The sequence below is a fragment of the Antechinus flavipes genome, chromosome 3 (genome assembly GCF_016432865.1).
Source record: "Antechinus flavipes isolate AdamAnt ecotype Samford, QLD, Australia chromosome 3, AdamAnt_v2, whole genome shotgun sequence".
NCBI lineage: Eukaryota > Metazoa > Chordata > Mammalia > Dasyuromorphia > Dasyuridae > Antechinus > Antechinus flavipes.
In genome coordinates, this window is record NC_067400.1 from 175,657,677 (window position 1) to 175,681,828 (window position 24,152).

The following is a 24,152-nucleotide window of genomic DNA, read 5'->3' on the forward strand; positions in this document are numbered from 1 at the left end:
TACCCCTCCCACATCTATCTTTCAGTTGGGACTATTAGCAAATTCCATCAAGTCTGAAATATCAATTTTATACTCTTTAAATTAATCCATACTGGGGCAATGTCCTAAATCCCCTGATGTAGCAGCCCTCTGGCCTTACCTACTCTGTGGTAGAGTAAACATGTAATTTGATCAGGTTTTCTGATGGATAACATATAGTCCCATCTGCAATGCTTCTCTGGTTTCCACTTCTTTCTTCCCATCATGTTGACACTTACCTTACAGTTTTCTTCCCAAAAGGATGGAGGCAGTAGTTGCACAGGAAGATGGGTTTTTAGGATTCTTGGTGAAGGCATTTCATTAGCCCTGTCTGGCCCTGAAAGATAGTTTATTTTCATTTCCTCATTACTTTGCTGTTGATGGTTATTTATAGAAAACCTAAAGAAAGTTGTTTATATGTTTTAGACAAGCAAACAGAAAGTCAGTTCTATTCTTTAGACTCCTTTACTTTCAAGATATGATAATATGGGAGGGGGAAGGGAAAAAGTTTACACAATAATTTTCTTATGGATTTGGAAGGAATAGCAAGTTGTACATAGCTGTTTTGCAGTTTCATGTGTAATCATCTTTTTTTTTTTTGCTTGTGACAACCTCTCACTGCTCTAGATAACTCTCTAAAATAGAGATTTTTAACCTTTCCTGTGTTATTGACCCCTTTTTCTGTCTTCTCAGAATAGTAATTGTTTATTGATCAATTTTTGTGGTAGAGAGTAAAAGGGGGAAAAACCTGTAAGAAGATTATAGCAATAACTCAGGTAGGCAATAATGAAAGTCTATTGTAGGTTAGTTCAGTGGATAGAGCACTGGGCCTGGAGTCAGGAAGACTTGAGTTCAAATTTGGCCTCAGACAACTTAATAGGTGTGTGATCCTGGGCAAGCCATTTAACCTCTGTCTTCCTTAATTCACTGGAGAAGGAAATAGCAAGTATTTTTGCCAAGAAACCTCAATGGCCAATATAATCCTAAAGTCCTGAAGAGTTGGATACAAATGAGTAACAAACAACAATAAACTGTAGAACTGTGGCAATTAGAAAGGAGATAGATATGAAGGATCTTACAGAGATGGAAATTACAGGATTTGGTAATTGATAATAATATTGAATTATTTTAAGTTAATTAATAGTAATGATGATAAAAAAATGATAGTCAACAAGTTAAGTCAGCAAACCAACTTAAGTGCCTACAGTATGCTGGGCATTGTACTAAGCTAAGGTATAAAAAATAAAACAAATAAACAAATCCCCTAATTCCTCTTCTCAAGGAGATCAATCTAATGAGGAGAGATTCAAACATGCAACATGCAAACAAATGTGTATTAACAAGATATATAACGAATAAACTAGAGATAATAAAAATGAAGGCACCAGCTTTAAGAGAAATAGGGGAAAGTTTCTTTTAGAAGAAATCTGAGATTTTAAAGGACTTGAAAGTGATAGAGAAGATATCCCAAAGTTAGAACATTGAATACCAAGTAAACTGTGATGCAGATAGAAGTAATGAATTGAGAAGTAGGAGTCCATTTAGCCAATAAGATAGGTCTTGAATATGTTGAATTTGAGGTGCTGGTGGGATATTTAATTCATGTTGTCTTATACAGTGCTGGAAGTGTGGGCTCTGGAGCTCAGAAGACAGCTCAGATTTGAGGATCTAGATTTGAGAATCATATATAGTCATGGTAGTTGAAGCTATGAATGACATGCCAAGAGAGAGAAAAGATAGTAGTAAAGAAAATTCAAGATAGACTCTTGGGGAAACAGTTATGTTAAGGGATTATGTTAAGCCAGTGGAGAAAGCAGAAAAGCTCTTGTAGAAGTAGAAGAAATGCTAGCTCCTAAATTTTGTTGTTGTTGTTTAGTCATGTCTGACTCATTGTGATCCATTTTCTAGGAAGAAATACTGGAATGGTTTGTCATTTCCTTTTATAACTCATTTAATAAATGAGGAATCTGGGCAAACAGAATTAAGTGACCTGTCCAGGGTTACTAAATAGGTAGTGTCTGAGTTCTGAACTCAGGAGGATGAATCTGACTCTATACTCTGTGCCACTTTGCTGCTCTATTTAGGGGGAAGATATTGCTAACAGGATCAAAATCTGTAGCAATTACAAAAAAAAAAAAAAAGATATTTTAAAAAGACCACTGGATCTGGCTTTTAGAAGTTTATTTTTTACCTCAAAGAGGGAAGTTTCTGTAGAGTAGTGGAAGTGGAAGCCTAATTGCAGAAGAATAAAGAATGTGTTTTAAGCTTATGAGGGCATTGATTATAGAAAACACATTCATCAGAGGAGATTCATGGTAGTAGATTACTGACCTATATATATATATATATATATAATATATACACATACATACATACATACATACAAAAAGAATGAAGCATTTAAAATGAATAGAATAAAACAAAAAAGTGCAGAAGGGGACATAAAAGTTTTATTACTGCTTTGCTCCAATACATATGTATTTTTTAAAGAAAAAACAATAAATTCACAGCTTCTTATATGAACTTTCCTTTTTTCTTTGCATATTTAAGTTTGTATTTGTTAATGTAGGTTAGACTCACAATTAAAAAGAAAATTTATTATAAAAAATTTATCAGGGAAGGGGAGGAGAAATCTGGAATATAGTTGGATATAGTAGAAAGGTCAACATAAGGTATTTTTTCCCCCAAAACTAAAGCTACTAGGTCCTCATTGGAAGAAGATGCCAAGAATTAAAGATTCTTCAGAGAGAAAGAACAGGGAGAACAGAAGTGAGAACCTGGAGAAAAAAAAAGAGCTGATAGAATAGATAGAATCAAGAACACAATTAGAGGGATGTTTTACTTGGAGAATGGGATAGTTCTTCTATGACCAGAAGGAGAGAAGAGAAAACGAGTGATCATGCAGAGCAGAGGTACCAAGCACCCTGCTCCCGCAGCATTACCACTGTTGCAACAAAATAAATATACAACAAAACAGTTATAATATTGCATTTTAGAACATATCGAATGTGTTGTATTGGGTTGTTTTGTGGCATTTTGTGACATCATAATATCATTAAGCAGAACTGGGTACTTTTCACATTGATTAGTGACCTGCACAGCTATTTGATTTTGATACCACTGCATTAGAATAGTTATGAAGAATGGGTAGGGAAGCATAGGTTTGGGACTTCCCCCAAAATCTGTCTTCTCAGTGGAATGCTACATTTAATGTAAATGTGGGGCTGATAGTTGGGGTAGTAGTAAGAGAAGAGAAGAAAAGATTTGTTGTAATTGCTGATAGAAATGAGATAAAGAGTCCATAAACATATTTTAGAGGAGATCATAGAACTACAGAAAAGGCCTTGTTGAGTTTATGTAGTAAATGTTTGAAGTGGGTAAAATGAGTTCCATTTTGTGAATTTCTCCAGAAGATCTGGAGTAAGACCAAAAGAATCAGAGGGTAGGGATGATTGAAGTATGAGTACCTAGGGATTGGGAACATAGAAATTTTGGGGGTGCAAGGACATGGTACAATATTTAGGACAGCATTTGAAGTCAGATAATCTGTTTCAAATCTTGGCTTTAGTACTTGCAGTCTATGTGCCCTTCGGTATTTAACCATTTGGGCTTTATTTGTAAAACTAGAAGATTGGACTTAGGAACAGATGGTTGGTCTAAAGTTTCTTGGAACTTGAATCATGAACTAGAATCCATGATTCTAGTGTAGTAGCCAGTGAATTATATAAGAGGAAAATCATGGCGTTAAGGCTAGATGTGGAGGCAAATAAAGCCAGAGTAAGATGGGAGAAGTGAGATGAGTCATGGACCCACTATGATTTACGGATCATAGTGAAGGCAAGATATTAGAATTAGATATTAGGATTTTTAAGAAGTTAGGATGGACAGTGGAATATTAAATTCCCAAATTTTGGAAGTGGTGTAATTCTGAGATGATAGGATTTAAGTTGTGAGAATATTAGTAGAATGTGATTAAAGTGAAGTAATAATAGTTAATGAGTTTATGGGTAACTTGTAGATTGTATTCTTAAATTGTTTGTATTTGACTTACCAACATAAGATAGGTTTACCCTTTCAAGGAAAGGATTTCTTATGTTAATTGGAGCTCTTCTTGTTTTTTCAACATCTCCATTGTTCTGTATCATATCTACAATCTCTTGTAGCCATGTTGTTCCTGGAAGAAAAACAGAACAAACAAAACAAAACAAATCAAATAAATAATGCATTAAGATTCAGGAACTGCTTTTTTATAATATTTAGAAGCATGGAAAAAATGAAATCTATTTGTGTTTGTAGGCAATGGTGATGACAGAAAATGTCAAAGAGACATATTTGATGATGGAGATAAGAGAGAACTATTAGAACTTATTGAAAAAATAGAATTATCATAATTAAGACAGGCCTATGTTTTAAGGAAAGTCATTTGACAGTGATGTGATTGAATTGGATCAGAGAAAGACTTGAGTCAGGGAAATCGATTATGAGGTTATTGCAGTAACTCAAGTGAGAGATGATGACAGACTGAACTCAAGATTGTGGTTGTTTGATAGATAAGGAAGTAGACACTATAGGATTTGTAGGGTGAATGATAGGAAGGGATCAAGGATGATACCAAAGTTGAAATGAACCCAAGATGCCAGAAAATGGAGATGATCTTGAGAATATTTGGAAGAAGATTGAATTTTTGGGATGAGTTCTGTTTTGAATGTATTGTATTGGGTTGTTTTGTGACATTTTGTGACATCATAATATCATTAAGCAGTTGGTGAATTCAGAGTGGTGTTCAGAAGAGGGACTAGGAATAGAGATAAAATTCAGTAATTGGATACTTCTGGTCAAGCTGGCTGCCTGACAAAGGCAGTAAGCTTGCCCAATACCCATACCCCTACTCCAGCAAAAAAAAAAAAAAAAAAAGTAACAACTAAAAATAGTCTTAAATTGCATAGTGTTCAAATCCAATGAGTAACTACAGTGAATTCTTCTACCTCAGAACTCCAGAATTATGCAAAAAGTCAATTAGAACCTATAGAAAATAGGAAAGGGAGCTCATTACCCTTGTACTTATGCAAAAGTATTCAGAAATATGTTTAATATTCAGAGGCAGTAAGAGTAGCAGTTTCCTCCGAGAAAACTCCACAGTGATTGTAAAGCTACAGTGCAGAAATCAAAAGTGACTGTGAGTGGTAAGACATAGTATAGAAACTTGAACATCTGTTGGAACTTCAAAAATCCAAGAGGTCAGTGCAGGAACCCTGATGATCTAGGTATCTAGTAAATACATGGCAGGAGGTAGAGAGACTGGCATTGTAATGAACTTTTAAATTAGGAATTACATCTGGAGAGATGAATAAGCCTAAGAATATACACACAAACAAAAGGAATTTAAAAGGTCCAAAGATACTAAAAAAAAAAAAAAATCCACTGCAGAAGCAGAGAGTAACTTCATAACAATTGTAAATTAGAGGAAAACAATAATTTTTTTTACAAGGATTACATGAATATTTAAAAGAAATTAAACAAGATTTTAAAAATGAAATAAAACCTCAAAAGATATACTGAAAAAAGAATAAATAGCTTAAAAGGAAAGTGACAAGTCTTTTTAAAAAATAGTATTTTATTTACCCCACCCCAAACATGTCAAGACAATTTTTAGCATTTATTTTTACAAGATTTTGAGTTCCAAATTTTTCTCCTTTCCTCCTTTTCTGTGCCTCTTCCTTAAAATGGTAGGCAATTTGACATAAGTTGCATATGTACAATTAAATAAAACATTTCCATATTAGTCATATTTGTGAAAGAAGAAACAGTCCAAAAGGAACAACCCTTCACCCACAAAAATAAAATGAAAAAAGTATGCTTCAATCTGCATTTAGTGTCCATCAGTTCTTTATTTGGATGTGGATAGTATTTTCCATCATGAGTTCTTTGTACTTGTCTTAGATCACTGTGTTTTTGAGAAAAGCTAAGTCATTCATAATTTGTCACCACACAATGTTATTGATATTGTATACAATGTTTTACTGGTTCTGCTTATTTCACTTTGTGTCAGTTCATACAAGGCTTTCCAGGTTTTTCTGAAATCGGCCTGCTTACCAATTCTTATTGTACTTATTGTATTATTTATTCATATATATAACCAAAAATGTGGGGACAGTGAGGTGGCATTGAACACTAGGTCTAAAGTCAGGAAGACACAGCTTCCTGAATTCAAATTTGGACAAGTCACTTCATCTTGTTTGCCTCAATTTCCTTATCTGTAAAATGAGTTGGAGAAGGAAATGGCAAACCACTCCACTATCTTTTCCACTATGGGGTCACAAAGAGTGGGACACAATGAAGAAATGATTCAACAATAATAATAAGAACAATTAGAAGTTAGCAGAATTGTCAGAATCACAAAGTAATCCTAATTAAACATGTAATGGTATCAATAGTAAAAGCACATTAGATCACAGCACCTATAAGTTAGGAGGTATAGTGTATTAGAAATTTGTGGAATTGTAGGGAGCTCCTCCCGATACCATGTAAGAACCCTTGGTACTTCTGTTTCATGAAGATTTCACACACAATTCATTTGAAGGAACTAACAAATATTCATTGTCCTTTCTACCCCCTTAAAAGTCTGCTGCTTATGGGAAGTTCTTCCTGGCTTAAAGTCTTTTTCTTCCCCTGAGGCAATTGGGATTGACTTGCCTGGGGTCACATAGCTAGGAAGTGTTAAGTGTCTGAGGTCAAATTTGAACTCAGGTCCTCTCGATTTCAGGACTGGTGCTTTATCCACTGCTCCATCTGGCTGCCCCTACTTGCTTAAAATCTTAATGATGATTCCCTTCACCCCCATCCAGGCTCCCGGGATCAGAAAGTGGAGTTCTTTGCTATTCAGACTAGTTCAAGTCCTGTATATCAAGCCCAATGCAAGCTGTCAGAAGTGGCCAGAGCTCTTTTTTATTGATTGAGCCTTTTAGTGATGCTTTCATTTACATTACTGTGTTTGTGGTATAATTTTTTTCTTTAATATATCTCTTACGGACATCCCATTCCATTCCATATTTTTGGTTCATTCACCTCATGACCTTATGAGGCCTCTAGCAGAGGGGATGTATTTTGCCTTTGGAATGTGAAGTGCAGTCTAGCAAGTTAATTGTGATCTGTGCCCCATTAATAGCCCCATAGCCACAGTTGTATCATCCCTAGTTCTTTTCTTGAAACATTCTTTTTGTGAAGCTATAAATACACCATCCATATACCATAAATCTCCTCATAGCAATCAGTCACTCTAAGCTGAATGTATCCTTTCTATGAGAAATCAAATTTAGGGCCATCAAAGAAAATGGAGGACTTAAAAGCTAAAAGAGAACATAGCTCCTTATTTTTCTTTTGTCTACAGTAATAATTTCGTTGGTATAGGGAACTTCCAAGATGAATATTCCCTTTGCTAATTCAGATAGGTATTGTTTTTCAGTCATATCAGTCATGTCCAACTCTTTGTGATCCTTTTTTTGGTTATTGCTGTTTGGTTTTTTTGGCAGTGATAATAGAGTGGTTTGCCATTTCCTTCTCCAGCTCATGTTAAAAATAGGGAACCAAAGCAAGCTAGATTAAGTAATTTTCCCAAGGTCCCACAGCTAGTTAAGTGTCTGAGATTGAATTAGAATTCATGAGGATAAGTCTTCCTGATTCCATTCTGGCATTCCATTCTCTGTGACACCTAGTACCAAAACAGATAGGAACTTTTCTGTAATTTATAGTCTTCAAGAGTTGCTTGTGAACTAGATGAGGTGAGATCTTTCAAGACAGTTGTGAAAGTAAGGCTTCATCTACTTCAGAGTTTGAGTAGGCCTGAAGGACTTTAAGCATTGAGTCAAGGGTATACTTAAGTCCCCTTCCTGCTATCTTCCTATGACATTAGTGTTTCACTATTTCGGTCAAATATGGGCAACTATGTACTTATTGGTCAAGTTCAATTTCTTGGGTAATTCCCCCGTTTAAAATGTAAGATCCTCAGCTTATAAGGATGATGGTCAGTGGTGGGAGGGGGTATTTCCGTTAGGGATTAAAAGTGTTGACCCTGCCCCGACGGTGCTTCCTCTCTTGGATTGTCTGCTGGATTGGTGGTGGTATGTCCTTCTCTCGAGAATGTATAATAAACTTTGCTTCGCTTCTAGAGATCTCTCCAGCTTTTTTTTTTTTTTTTTAATTAAATGGTGACCCCTCACCATTTTTGAACCACACACTTGAAATATGATAAAGCTAAATGAATATTAAGTGAGTCATGCATGGTCACACAACTAGTATTGAAGGGGGAGGGGAACTGTTTCCTTTAAGATTATCATTGAGATTCTGTCTCCTTTTCTGATATCAGAGATCAGGATCTCCGAGGCTCCAAGGAGTTAAGACAGAGCCTAAACCTTTCAGGATAAGAGAAACAATACTATTCAGGGGCAAATCAAGTCCCATAGAAATTCTAAATTCTCATTCAATTGAGGAATTCTGATCTGATCAGCTCAGACTATCCTGCCCCCACCTCCCACTCCCCATCCAGATACCCAATATAATAGCTTCTCTCAACTAAAGTCTTTGCAGATGGTCCATGCACTTTGCTAGCACCCTTCTGCCTTCTGAGAAAGCATTCTCAGTGCCAAAACTTCATTTCCCAAAAGATTTTTGCAAGTATAGAAGTCAGCCCCTTAGCAAACTGATTTCTATCCAACAATAAACTTTCATTTTGCAACTAATAATTCAGGAATGAGTGAATTTCACTTTTAAACCTGCGAGCTGATTGTAATAGCTCTCTTATTGCCACTAATCTCTTGATGATCAGGAATTGAGAGCATTCAAACCACATCACTATGATGTAAGAAGCAAGATCTGAACCCAGGTTTTCCTTACTTCAAAGTAGTCTCTCTATTCACTAATTCCATGCTGCTACCTCATTATATTCCTCTAAAATATCACTAACAACACCAAGAAGCAAAACTACTCAAAAAGATTAATTTTTTTTTGGGGGGGGAGGGAAGGAAAAATGAACAAACAAAAGCAGAGTGTCAACACAATGGAAAATATTATGGAATTAAGAGAAACAAAATATAGGCAAATGATGCTAAGAGAATAACTTGAAAAAACTCTAGAATTTCTTCAGAATCTAATAAGAAAGAAAATGAATGAATTGACAAATTGGAGGAGGATAGGAAATAAGCAAAAATACCAAATGATGAAACACCTTGTGTATGTATGTATGTTTAGCTTTACTTAGTCCAGTTGTTGAGAATTGACAAACTGAATATGACCCAAAGACCAGATCTGGTCTGTTTTTTATTTTTGTATAGTTTGTTAGCTGAGGATGTTTTTGGTTTTTGTTTTCTTACATTTTAATCTTTGCTTATGGGCTAACAATAAAAGGCAGCAGGCTAGATTTGGCTCTTAAGCCATTATTTGCCAATTCCTGAAAGAATGATCTGACTAAAGCTAAGAAATCAGAATAAGAAATGATGACCAAAAAATGGTTAACTAATTACTCTGTATGTAATCATTATAAGAAGAAAAAAAAAGATGACCATTCTGGTTAAAAACTGAATGTCACAATTGGACTTCAAAGCAAAGAATAAGCTGATGAGAAATAAGCTGATTATGGATATGTCACAGATGAATAAATAAAAGAGGAAAAAAACACAGGGTAAAGAATGAGTCCTAAAATGAGTTGGCTCAAATGGGAAGGGTAAGGGGAAATAAAATATTTCACTCCTTTCTTCTGGACTTTTTAGTACTGCAGCTGAGGATGTTATGATTATCAAGCTATACTACTGATATATAGAACTTGCTGTGCTTTAAAACTCTCAGATCTTTTTTTTTTCCAGAGGAACTTTTGTCAAGACATAACTTCTCCTTCCTGTTTATATAAAGGTTTTTTTTTTTTTTTCCCTTCTCCAAGTACAGAATTTTACATTTAGCTATTTATGTAATTTTTTTGTTCAATTGTTTGTCATGTCTGACATTGGCAAGGATATTGGAGTGATTTGCTATTTTCTTTTGCAGCTCATTTTACAGATAAGGAACTGAGGTAAACAAGATTTGCCTTGGGTCATGTAGTTAGTAGATATGAGACCAGATTCCAACTCAGGATGATTCTTTGTTCTCCTGTGTCCCTCAAGACATTATTAGAAAGAATGTTTGTTATTATTTTATCCTACATAATACATTACTTTACCTCAGTTTAAAAAATTTGCTCATGGATTGACAGGAACTTTTTCATTAGTTCCAGGAAAAAAATTACATTACTACATAAAGTTATAGAAGACTGGTAACACAAAGCTTAGACCACCTTCAAAGATCACTCTTTGCTATTCCTTTCTTCCCCTGCAAGAGAATTATACTTAAATGAATATTTTGATAAGCATGGGACAAATCTCATTTTTTGGGATTCCTTCCTTTCTCATTGAATATTCAAATGGGTAATATTTGGTTAAAATGGATATTTAAGATGGATGGGAAAGGAAAAAGAAGTCACAGAAGGGGTTAGTGACACTGGTTCAGAAATGGGGGAAAGGGGCAGTTACCTGAATTTGTATTAGTATTTAGTGAAGTAAGCTAAGGAAATTTATAAGATGATTATATGGATTTGAGTCTTTGGGAATTTTTAGTAGAAAATGGTGAAATCACCTTATTTTTCTTATGGGTCATCTCTCAAGTTGTCCAGTGGTGGGTGTCCAAAATGTAGAACCTTGAATTATCATTGCATTTTATCACACTTCAGAGATGTAATCTAACACTGAAGGAAGAACTCTGAAGAAAATCCTGTTTTTCTGAGTATCTGTGAAAAGCTCTTTTCATTGCCAAAACTGTTTTACAAAGCAAACATCTTCTTTCTTTCTTGGATCTTAATCTCCAAATTTATTTGCAAATGACATTTAGAGAATGTTTTCAATGTTTTATGGTGCCAAATAATTTTACTTGCAACTTAGATACTCAGGTTAAGGCAAATACCTTGACGACACTGCTCAGATTTTTTTTTCCCCACAAGGAAGTCATAGGATCATAAATTTAGAGCTAAAAGGGATCTTAGAGAGCGAATTCCCCATTTGAAAGACTAAAAGAAAGTGAGATTTCTTAAGGTAAAGCAACTTTCCCAAGGTCACACAGGTAGCTGAGCTGAGATTTGAACCTTTAACTCACAATTTTTAGGCACCATCTTGGACTATACCATCTTGAGTAAAATCTATAATAAATGATAACTGGAAGTTTGTTGTTCTAGACAGAAATAGGGAACTTTGAAAGGGGGGAGATTTGGGAAGAAAGATAATGAATTCAGTTTTTGACATACTGAGTTTAAGATACCTATAAAAATACAGTTTGAAATATTTAATAGGCAGTTGAACATGTAAGTACAAAGGTTAGGAGAGTTTTGCACAATATGAGTAGAACTGAGAATCATCAGCATAAAGCAATCATTAATACTATGGGAGCTGATGAAATCATCAGTCAAAATACTAAAGAGAGAAAAAAATAGTACATTTATGTCCATTCTAATTTTTTTTTTATTTCTTGAAAAAGATGTGTATAAGGGAGACTTTTGAAACAGTGTCTGTTTTTATTTATTTATTTATTTATTTATTTATTTATTTATTTATTATTTTAATTTCTGGAAGTCCAATATGTCAAGCTGGTATGACTCTGCCAATGTTCTATAATATGTAGAACTTAAATTAACATAGCTCACTGGTTTAGGTTATCCTTAGTTGTAGAATGTTGTGAATTTCAAGGAAAATTTTTAGTAATAACTTTATCTCAAGTGGAAATTTACATCTGCACAGCTCTTAGACATATTATCCCATTTGCAGTTTGGTATTATGGAAAGAATCCTTAACTCTGAATCAGGACCTCTGTATTCAAATCTTTATTTTGCTGCTTACTATACGTATGACCTTGGGCCAATTACTTTTCTTTGTATTTTCTTTTTCTTCATTAAAATGGAAATAACAATATTTGCACTACCTTCCTTACAAAATTAATATGAGAAAAGCACTATGAAAAATTCTAGAACTGAAAAAAATGTATTTGCTCTACTTAATCTTTGGAAAGGGAATGCCAAGAAGCACTTAATTTTTCATTTCTCCTTCTTAGTCATTTTCCAAATGAATGTGGAAGAATTTCTCTGGCATTATTAAAGATCCTATATTCTATGAGAAAAGGACCCAAGCAAAAAACTTAGCCCATTTATTGGTCCTTTGCCAGTGGAACTACCTGGTATTAGGTTCCTTTGACACCTGCAAGAAACCCAAAACTTCCTAAACCCCTTAATTCCATGATGCCCTTACCAGGACTTAATCTGTGGTTTTAAAGGAATTATAGAGATGTTTACTACTTCTTGCTGGGGGTAGAGTACACAGAAGTAACCTGTGAAAGAACAGAAAAGAAAGGGAGAAGGAAAAGCAGTTCTAAAAAATGTAATGAATTAAGCCTTGACAGTATACCAATGGTGTCAAACTCAGAAACAACTTGACTAAACCAATAAGAATCCCTGTAGCCACATATTGATTTATTATTTTTTATTTGTTTTGTTGACTCTTTCCCAATTGAATTTTTTTGTGAGGCTATTGGAATTGACTTGCCAAAGATCATATAGCTAGTTAGCTAGTTAAATATCTGAAGCCAGATTTAAACTTAGTTTTTCCTTCTGATTCTAGGGCTGGTGGTCTATTCACACCATACCATTTAGCTACCCCTCCAATTCCACTTTTATCTGGTTTGAGTCTCTAGTCGAAAATATTGAGGCAGCTATGTTGCCCATGCACAACACATTTGACATGTCTGGTGTACATAGTATTCCATCACTCACAGTGTATGGTGGATACACTTTTTTTTTTTTAAGGGAGAAAAGTACATTTTCTTTTCTCTTTGTTCATTTAAAAAAATAATATATATTTGGGATAAGAATTCACTATTTGACAAAAATTCCTGGGAAAGTTGGAAACTAGTATGGAAGAAACTAGGCATTGATCCATACCTAACCCCCTATACCAAGATAAGGTTGAAATGGGTTCATGGTCTAGACACAAAGAATGATATTATAAACAAATTAGAAGAATATAGGATAGTTTACCTCTCAAACCTGTGGAAGAGGAAGGAATTTGTGACCAAAGAAGAAGATTTGTGACCAAATGTGAAGAATTCGTGACCAAAGAACTAGATATCAATACTGATCACAAAATAAGTAATTTTGATTATATTAAGTTAAAAAGTCTTTGGACAAATAAAACTAATACAGACAAGATTAGAAGGGAAATAATAAAATGTTTTTATATTCAAAGGTTTTGATAAAGGCCTCATTTTAAAAAATATAGAGAATTGACTCAAATTTATAAGAAATCAAGGCATTCTTCAGTTGATAAATGGTCAAAGAATATGAACAGACAATTTTCAGATGAAGAAATTGAAACTATTTCTAATCATATGAAAAGATGCTCCAAATAACCATTGATCAGAGAAATGCAAATTAAGACTACTTTGAGATAGTACTACACACCTCTCAGATTGGCTAAGATGACAGGAAAAGATAATGACAAATGTTGGAAAGGATGCAGGGAAAACTGGGACACTGATGCATTGTTGGTGGAACAGTGAATGGATCCAACCATTCTGGAGAGCAATTTGAAACTATGCTCAAAAAGTTATCAAACTGTGCATATCCTTTGACCCAACAGTGTTTCTACTGGGCTTATATCCCAAAAAGATCTTAAAGGAGAGAAAGGGACCCACATGTGCAAAAATGTTTGTGGCAGCCCTATTTTTAGTGGCAAGAAACTGGATACTGAATGGATGCCCATTAATTGGAGAATGGCTGAATAATTGTGGTATTTGAATGTTATGGAATATTATTATTCTGTAAGAAACGACCAAAAGGATGATTTTAGACAGGCCTGGAGAGATTTACATGAACTGATGCTAAGTGAAATGAGCAGAACCAGGAGATCATTATACATGGCAACAACAAGACTATATGATGATCAACTTTAATGGATATGGCTTTCTTCAACAATGAGATGATTCAAACCAGTTCCAATTGTTCAGTGATGAAGAGAGCTATCTAGACTCAGAAAGAGGAATGTGAGAAATGAGTATGGACTACAAATAACATTTTCATTCTTTCTGTTGTTGTTTGATTCCATTTTGTTTTCTTAGGTTTTTTTTTTTTTTTCTTTTGTGATCTGATTTTTTTTGTGCAGCAAGATAACTGTATAAATATGTATACATATATTGGATTTAACATATATTTTAACATATTTAATATGTATTTGACTACCTGCTATCTAGAGGTGGGTGTGGGGGAAGGAGGGGAATATTTGGAACAGAAGGTTTTGCAAGGGTCAATGTTGAAAAATTGTCCATGCACATGTTTTATAAATAAAAACCTTTAATAAAATTAAAAAAAGGAATTAGAGTTGATAATGAGAAAACAAAAATCACTCTTTGCAGATGATATGATAGTATATTTAGAATCAACTAAAAATTACTAGAAACAATTAACTTTAGCAAAGTTTCAGGATACAAAATAAATTCACATAAATCATCAGCATTTTTATATGTCACCAACAAAATCTAACAACAGAGAAATTCCATTTAAAATAACTCTAGATAATATAAAATATTTGGGAGTCTATCTGCCAAGACAAAGTCAAGATCTATATGAACACAATTACATAACACTTTCCACACAAATAAAGTTGGATCTAAACAATTGGAAGAATATCAAATACTCATGGGTAGACTGAGCTAACATAATAAAAATAACAATTCTACCTAAATTAATCTACTTATTCAGTGCTATACCAATCAAACTGCCAAGAAATACTTTACCGAGCTTGAAAAAATAACAAAAAAGCTCATCTGGAAGACAAAAGGTCAAGAATTTCTAGGGAATTAATGAAAAAATGAAAATGAAGGTGGCCTAGCTAAAGTGGACATAAAATTATCTTATAAAGCAGTGATCATCAAAACTATTTGGTATTGGCTAAGAAATGGAGTGTTTGATCAGTGGAATAGGTTAGATTCACAAGACACAATAGTCAACGATTATAATAATCTAGTGTTTAATGAACCCAAACACCCTAGCTTCTGGGATAAGAACTCATAATTTGACAAAAATTTCTGGGAAAATTAGAAAATGGTATGGCAGAAACTAGGCATTGATCAATATCTAACACCCTATACCAAGATAAGGTTGAAATGGGTTCATGATATAGACATAACAAGTGATAGTATAAGCAAATTAGAACAACAAAGGATAGTCTGCCTCTCAGATCGAAGGAAAAGGAAGGAATTTGTCACCAAAGAAGAACTAGAGTACATTATAAAATTATATTAAGTTAAAAAGCTTTTGTACAAACAAAGCCAATGAAGACAAGATTAGAAAGGAAATAGAAAACTGGGAAAATTTTTTACATCCAATGGTTCTGATAAATTTCTCATTTCCAAAATATATAGAGAAGTGATTGAAATTTATAAAAATACAAGCTATTGTTCAATTGATAAATAGGCAAAACATATAAACACAATTTTCAGATGAAATTAAAATCATTTTTAGTCTTATGAAAAAAATGCTCTAAATTATTAGTGATCAGAGAAATGCAAATTAAGACAACTCTTAAGGTACCACTAAACACCACTCAGATTGGCTAAGATGGGAGGAAAAGATACTGACAAATGTTGAAGGAGATATGGCTATATGTTAAAGTATAAATTAAATACAATATATGTATATATGTCCTAACAGTTATTTTGCTGTACAAAAAGAATCGGACTTTGAAATAGTGTACTATTAGCCTGTGAAGGAAATCAAAAATGCAGGCAGACAAAAATAGAGGGATTGGGAATTCTATGTAATGGTTCATAGTCATCTCCCAGAGTTCTTTCACTGGGTATAGCTGGTTCAGTTCATTACTGCTTTATTGGAACTGATTTGGTTCATCTCATTGCTGGAGATGGCCACGTCCATCAGAATTGATCATCATATAGTATTGTTATTGAAGTATATAATGATCTCCTGGCCCTGCTCATTTCACTCAGCATCATTTCATGGAAGTCTCTCCAGGCCTTTCTGAAATCATCCTGCTGGTCCTTTCTTTTTTTTTTTTTTTTTTTTAATTTTTTTAATAAAACAAAAATTTTTAATAGGCATATGTTAGAAATTAAGATTATACAAAATTGTTAATAGGCACACATTAAAATTAACACATAATATATAACACAAAAGTGTTAACAGGCACATATTAAAATAAACATATATAACACAAAGGTTGCTAATAGGCATATTAATAAGGGCATTTTGGGTGGCACAGTGGCTAGAAGGCTGGGCCTGGCATCAGGAAAACTTCTCTCTGGTTGTTGCTCAGTTGTGACAGCCATGTCCAGCCCTTGTTGTCCCCATTTGGCCTTTTCTTGGCAGAGATCTTCCTTAGTGGATCCAGTGGATCCATTTTGTCAGATAGTCGGAGGTAAAATGACTTGTCCAGGGCTAGGCAGGATGTGAGGCTAGATTTGAATTCAGTTCTTCTTGACTCCAGGTCCTGTGCTCCATCTCTTTTTTTTTTTTTTTCTGTGAGTGGGTTGGGGAGGAGACATTTATTTGGTCACTCCAAATACAGGATTTGGAGGCACAGGAGTCAAGGGCATGTTACAGTGTGCCTGACCATGGGAAGCACAATGGCAAGTGAAAAGAACATTGACTCTGAAGATAGAGGACTTGAATGAAACACTTGAGTCTTGCAGTGTGTCCTTCAATTTCTCATCTTTGTTGAAGTAGTTGTAGGAGGAGTTGGGTTGAACTATATTCTCTTACTTTACTATGTTGTCTAGTTTCTCCTTTTTCTACTTCTCTTGATTCCTGTTGCTGGAGATCAAATTTTTTGTTTAAGTCGGGTTTTTTCCTTAGAAACAGATGGAATTCCTCTATTTCATTAAATGTCCATCTTCTTCCGTGGAAAAAAATACTCAGCTTAGCTGGGTAGTTCATTCTTGGCTGCATTCCAAGTTCTTTTGCCTTTCAGAATATCTGATTCCAGGCCCTTCAATCCTTTAATGATGAGGCAGCCAGATCTTGGGTGACCCTTATTGTGGCATCTCGGTATTTGAACTGTTTTTTCCTGGCTGCTTGTAAAATTTTTTCTTTAGTCTGAAAATTCTGAAGTTTGGCCACAATATTCCTCCGAGTCTTTATTTTAGGGTCTTTTTCAGAAGGTGTTCAATGAATTCTTTCAATGCCTATTTTCCCTTCCAGTTCTATTACTTCTGGGCAGTTCTCTTTGATGATTTCCTGTAAAATAGTATCTAGGCTCTTTTTTTCATCATAATTTTCTGGTAGTCCGATGATCCTCAGGTTATCTCTCCTAGATCTATTTTCCAGGTCTGTTGTTTTTCCAAGTAAATATTTGACATTTTTTTCCAATCTTTCATTTTTTTGGTTTTGCTGGACTGATTCTTGATGTCTCAATGAATCAGTCATTTCTATTTGTTCATTTCTGATTTTTAATGAATTATTTTCTTCATTAGCTTTTTTTACTTCTTTTTGTATATGTCCAATTGAGTTGTTTTGCTTATGGAATTTTTTTCCATTTCACTAATTTTTTTTTTTTTTTTTAGTGAGTTATTTTCTTTTTCCAATTCGCAAATTCTGTTTCCCTGCACTTCTTGGGAGTTCTTTATCTTTTCCAATTCCAATTCCAAACATTTTAGGAAGTTGTTGCTCTCTTGCATCGCTTCTCTTTCCTTTCCCCATTTCTCTTCTAGCTCTCTTTTAAGGTTTTTAATAGTCTCTTCTAGGAGAGCCTTTTGTATTGGAGACCAACAGTTGTCTGGAGACTGTCTGCTATTAGTCTCTTCGGGGTTGAAAAGCTGTTATTTTTCTATATAGAAACTATCAATCGTTCTTTTGATTTTTTTACTCATTTTGTTAAAGACTGTAAGGTCTGCCTTCAGGGCCAGGAGGTTACCAGCTTCCTCTGCAGAGCAGTGAAAGATATATGGACGGGTAGCTGTCCTGCCAGCTGGCTACAAAAAGCAGGGAGGTATTGGAGTGCTCTGGGAAAGAGTTCCCCACCCGGGAGTAACTCAGGCCTGCAGGGCCGGGCTAGGAAAGTGCCCTGCAAAAAACCCAGCTGTGTAGGATAACGACTGCCCTGAGGCTAGACGCTGAGCAGTGAGAGTTTCACTTCCCAAGCCAAATTCCGCCCTGGGACTGGGGGTATTAGCAGCTGAGCAGTGAATGGATTTGCTGGGACCGGACCCAAAGCAGTCAGCTGGGGAGGTTCTATTGCCCCATGTTGAGTCCCCCACTCTGCGGATTAGAGGCTGTCCAGGTAGTAACTACCCTAGCAAAAGCCCCAAACTGCGGGATGTGGCTGCAGGGCTGCCTTACAGTCTGCCTGAGGTCACTTCCGGGTTTGAGGGGTTACAGCCAGATCTCGTTAGGTTCTGGCATTTTTTAGAGGACCCTCTGTTTTAGGCTTTAATTTCTCTGCCAGTTTACTGCTTTGTAATCAAGGCAGAGCAGTTAGCCTATAGCAGAGTCGTCTCTATAATTTCTCTAGCCACAGAGATCACCCCTGCCCCTGGTCTGCTCAGGACGCTAGCCTCTCGCTGTCTGTGCTAGTCTGTTCCTGGCCCCTCAGGACAAACTTTTCCTGGCGAGCTTCCGGATTGACTTCGGCTGGTAAGTTGTAGTGCTTCTAATCTTCATGAATTTAAGCAGTGTACTGGAATATTATTTTTCTATAAGAAATGACCTGCAGAATGATTTCAGAAAAGCTGAAGAGACTTACATGAACTGATGCTAAAGGAAGTGAGTAGAACCAAGAAAATATTGTACATAGCAACAACAAGATTATACAATGATCAATTCTGGTGGACATGGCTTTTTTCAACAATGAGGTGATTCAAACCAGTTCCAATAAACTTGCGATAGAGAGAGCCATTTGCACCCAGAGACAAGACTGTGGGGATTGAATGTGGATCATAACATAGTATTTTCACCTTTTTTGTTTTTTATTTGCTTACTTTTTGTTTTCTTATCTTTTTTTTTCTTTTTGGTCTGATTTTTCTAGTGCAACATGATAAATGTAGAAATATGGATAGAAGAATTGCACATGTTTAACATATATTAGGTTATGTTAAACCTAACCTAACGTTAGGGGCAAGAGAAGGAGAAAAAATTAGAAAATAATGTTTTGTAAGGTGAATGTTGAGAACTATTTTTGTATATATTTTGAAAATACAAACCTATTATTTAAAAAATAAAATAAAAACCTCAATTTCACTATTAAAAAAAAGAATTGTTTTGGTTCAAATGAGGTAACAAATAGAACACACTTTGAAAATGAGAAGACATTAGATACAAGTCAGTTACTATTTTGAAATTTTAAAAATTTATATTCTCTAATTAACAAGGCCACTAAATAAACTTCTTATGAAGTTATTGGTAATTTGTGTTATTTTTTCAATTAAATTCAATAAGCAAGGCTAATTAGGGAGCTTCTAAGATTTTAGCAAAAGAAACTGAGTAAACTAGTAAATTAAAAATTTGAATTCAACAATATGTGGCTTTCATTTCATTTTGGAATTCTATAAAAATGAGATATACACATAAATATAAAATAAAGGTCAAGAATAAAATTCATTATATATAAAAGAAGGGATAGTAATCATGGATTTTGGACAAAGTTAAAGCTAAAATAGATAATCAAAAAAGAAAAATAGGAAAGCTGTAGTATGCATCAGCATTATTCAATATTGTTTTAGACCATTTAAAATAGAATAAAATATCTGAGTATACTTGCCAAAACAGACACAGTAACTGTGTGAATATAAATATAAAACACTTTTTATACAAATAAGTTAGATCTAAATATTGGAAGTAATATTTATTGTTTTATGAGTAGTAAAGCCAATATAACCAATTTGACACTTTTACCTAACCAATCTATTTATATAATGCCATCACAATTAAATTATTTTTAAAAGTCTCACTGAATTAAAAAATAATAACAAAGTTTTTTTAAACTTAAAAACCCCAACAATGTGTAGTATTTTTGTATAGGTTTTCTTGACATGAACCTTTATTGCTTTATATTGAATCTCCTCATCTGCTGTGTATGTGTAATTTTTTCTTCTTGTTTTGCACTTACATTTAAAATAAATTTAAAAGCTTTTAAAAAAGAAACAGTAATCAAAGCAAAGAGAGAAATCAGAGGAGAGCGAGCAAGGTCATAGAAACAAAGGAAAGAGAGTATTGGGGGTATGGTGGTCAACAGTATGAAAAGCTGCATAGAAATCAGGAAAATTATGGATTGAAAAATGACCATTGGATTTGGTATTTTAGGGGTTAATTGATATCCCTGAAGAATAGAGTATTGTGGTAAAACAACAATTAACAAATTGAATGGACTTAAACAAATGACAAGGAAACAGTCAGCAAGTATAGATGATTTTTTCCTAGAGGGGGCAATAAAAGGGGAAAGAGATAAAGCATAGTATTTGAAGGAGATAGTGAAGTTTTAAGGATGTAGGAGACCTAAGTATGTTGCTAGGCTGCAGGAAAGAAGCTTGTAAATAAGGGAATATTGAAGAAAAGAAATGAATGAGTCATGATTCCAAAAAAAAGATCAGAGAAAATGGGATCAAGGGCACAAGTTGATCTAAGCAAGAAGAAAAGGCCACTTCTTAGACATTATCACAAAGAAAATGGGCAAAATTTAGAGGAATATTGAGCTGTGGAAGAGAGGGGATAGTGGATTTCACAAGGATAGCCTAATTTTCCTGGTAAAATAACTGAAGTCATATTCTGACACACAAGAAGGTGGAGTTGGTTTGGGGACATTGAGAAGGGAAGTCCTAGAAACTCGGGAACAACCACTACAAAGAGAGTTATAATTAATCAAGAATGAATAATTGATATAAGTAAATAATTATGATTTCTCTTCCTTTCAAAGTTGTGTCACTAGCTTAGGTCTTCTCAAGTCCTGTTTTATTTTAGAATAGTTCCTTTTTTTTTCTCCTTCAGGCTAAAGAATATGAGCCTGAGAAAAACTGACAAATTTTCTGTCTCCTATTTCTTACTTTCCCAATCTCAGAGACATACCTGCTTTAGGATAGGAAGAAATTAATAGATCATCAGGTTTGGCTTGGAAGTCCCAGATTTTATTCCAATAGTCACAGGTGCTCTTCAGCAGAACAACTCCTCTCACTTGGGAAACTTCCTCTCGATGAATCAGATTCCAGTCTAACTCCATTTTTTTTTGTTTTGTTTTTTTTCCTTCTCCTGGGACAGTAAGGCAGAGAATTAGGAAAGAAAAATGTACAAAATGAATTCAGGATTCACCTAGATTTATATGAATTCTCAGAATATGGAACCATGCAAATCTTTGCTTGTTTTGCCACCTAAGTAGTTTTGTCATTGGGAAGTTGGAAGGAGAATGAAGATGAAAGAAAGCCAAAAAACAAACAAGCAGGATCATTTGTTTTCTAGATGTACTCAAGGCTAAAAATTTTAAACCCTGGCATTGTTCTTCACTTGCCAAGTGTCAGTACCAGACTAATACCTATTGGAAAACTTGCTTCTTAAATGACCAAGACCAAAGGTGTTAGCTTCCTCTAAAATCAAGCAAATATGATGAATAATTCTCTGCTTTCTTAATAAGTTTATGATCCTTACAGAGACTGAGGAAAATACTCTGACAAAGGTGATTTTTTATGATTTTTTCATTATATGATTTAAGAAAGAAGTGTACAAGTCAAGAATTGGGTTCAAATCTTATCTCAGACACTTACTATGTGACCCTGAGCAATTAATTTAACATTTCTGAATTTGTTTTCTCTCCTCTGTAAAATTAATTGGATTAAATAGTCTGTAAGTTTGCTTCTAGCCTAAACCTAAAATAATGTGTTTTTTTTTTTATTAATAAGGATTTCAGTCTCTGAAGTAATTCTAATAATTCTCATCTTATCTGTCCTCTGGTAAGATCTAGAGAACATTTCAGATAGGACAATCTCTCTCTCTGTCTCTCTATCTCTCTGTCTCTGTCTCTCTCTCACTTGTCTCTCTCTGTTTCTGTTTGTTTGTCTCTGTCTGTATCTCTCCTACATAAAGAGTATTAAACCAGGAAAAAAAAAATAAGACGTGACATTTGGCAACAGCAAATGTTTTCCTTAACTCAGTGAAGTGGATTGTGGAAGTATTTCCTCCCTTTTAAATTGCTCAAGGAATTATGGGTATAATGAGTAAAGTCTTCATAGAGGGGATAGACTTGTGATTTCACTACTACAAGGAACTCTTTGGTGAGAAAACTATGTATACCAATGCAGTGTGGCACCTTCCCTGTCACTCATACTATTAGAGAATTGTCTAACACACTAAGTGATGAAGTGCAACCAGTAAGTCAGAATGGGACTTGAAGGTTTCCATAAAGTTGTAGTCATTTCAGTTGTGTCTGATTGTGACTTCATTTGGTATTTTCTTGGAAAAGACACTGGAGTGATTTGCCATTTCCTTCTCCAGCTCATTTAAAGATGAGGAAATTGAGGCAAAGAGGGTAAAGTGACTTGCTCAAAATCACACAGTCAGTAAGTATCTGAAGTGGAATTTGAACTCAGAAGATGAGGCTTCTTTACTCCAAGTTTGGTAATCTATCCACTGAGCCACCTAATTGCCCTCTCAGAATGTAAAGTTTTCAGAAATTTGTAGCTGATAGATTTTTGTGAGTGTCAGGGAAACAATAGGTAGAAAATTACTTTTATTTTCTTAAGCTAAAGCAAAGGTGTAGTAAGGATATCATCATAATTAAAAAAAATCATTTGGAGACTATTGTTGCTGTAATGATATTGGTTGTTACTTCTATTTAGCAGAGAATGGAATGGAATAGCTTGGGAATGGAATGAACCTTAATGTCAACTATTTCTTGGAAATGATTTCCTGTGATTTTTCTTGAGTATTTCTACTGCTCTTTATCTTCATATATTGTAGGTGGCTCCATAGATGCATAGAGTGCTGGCCCTAGAGTTAGGAAGACTGATTCCTGAGTTAAAAACTGGTCTCAGATACTAGCTATGTGACCCTGGACTTAAATCTTGTTTGCCTCAGTTTCCTTATCTGTATAATGAGCTGGAGAAGGAAATGGCAAATCACCTTAGTTTCTTATGGAGATTTTCAAATCCTATTTCTGACACTCTAGCATGTGTGCCAAGAAAAACCCAACTGAAGTCATCTAGAGTTGGATGTGACTAAAAACCAACTGAATGACGATAGCAACAACCATAATTATATCCGGCTTGGTAGATAGATTTATACCACATTCTTCCTTCTCGTTCCTTTTTATTTGCATTGCCATTTAAAGCCAGTTTCTACTTGATTTTCACTCTCAAGCTTCAGGATTAGACCAACTTATGTTCCCCCCTACTTTCTTATTTCTATCAACTCACCTTTTGATTTCGTTTCTTCAATTAGAAACACTTTTGTAAAAGATGCAGGCCTTCCTCCTTTCCTTGGAACAAAATAGTATTTCTTTAGTGGTTCCTTCTCCATTACTCCTGCATTTCCCCAGAATCTTAGCTCTAAACTTAATGGGGAAATAAGTTGGCATTGGGAGAGAAAGGAGTAAAATAAGGAAGGAAGAATATATAACTATATCTTAATAATTGCTCTTTAATAAACATGTCAGGAACTCATCTTTGTTTCTCATTTCCTTTTCTCCTCCATACACTACACTGATTTATGTTTTTTGTTTCTAGAACTATCCCCAATCAATTTGGTTACACAATTTTCCTTCAAAATAAGTTATCCAGAAATGTTCTCTTTTCCTTAATGAAGAAAGCAGAAGAAAAGAGAATCTTCAAGTCTTTTTGTTTCCTTTGTCCCCCTTCAGATAGCATCTGATCTCCTAGATCTATTTGCTCTCCCCAAGCACACACACACATACACACACACAAAGTCTGATTAAACTATTTAAATTGCACTTATCCAGGACTACACAGAATTTACATTTCAGAGGGATATCCAGTCTGATTCTCTTCATATTTATCTCCCCTTTCACCTTAGGTCCCCCTGAAGGGCAAGCTAACCAGCAAAAGTAAACAATCTGAGTGGAGATTTCACC

The 24,152-nt window shown here is 34.6% G+C and overlaps 1 protein-coding gene across 2 annotated transcripts in view; it reads right to left on the reverse strand.

Annotated features, from left to right (window-relative positions):
* The window catches only part of LOC127553519 (sulfotransferase 1C4-like), a 38,645-nt gene extending 14,507 nt beyond the window's left edge, over window positions 1-24,138 (reverse strand). The window contains exons 1-5 of one of the 2 annotated variants that reach the window (XM_051984290.1): window positions 24,038-24,138; window positions 23,479-23,540; window positions 21,143-21,322; window positions 4,070-4,192; window positions 258-355 (exon numbers count right to left, since the gene is read on the reverse strand). In XM_051984290.1, coding sequence (XP_051840250.1) covers window positions 258-355; window positions 4,070-4,192; window positions 21,143-21,322; window positions 23,479-23,540; window positions 24,038-24,039 — 465 coding nt within the window. In that variant the 5' untranslated portion in view covers window positions 24,040-24,138. Of the gene's footprint in view, window positions 1-257; window positions 356-4,069; window positions 4,193-21,142; window positions 21,323-23,478; window positions 23,616-24,037 lie in introns of both variants that reach the window. The other variant, XM_051984289.1, reaches the window with a different exon arrangement.
* Between the last annotated feature and the right edge of the window lie 14 nt (window positions 24,139-24,152).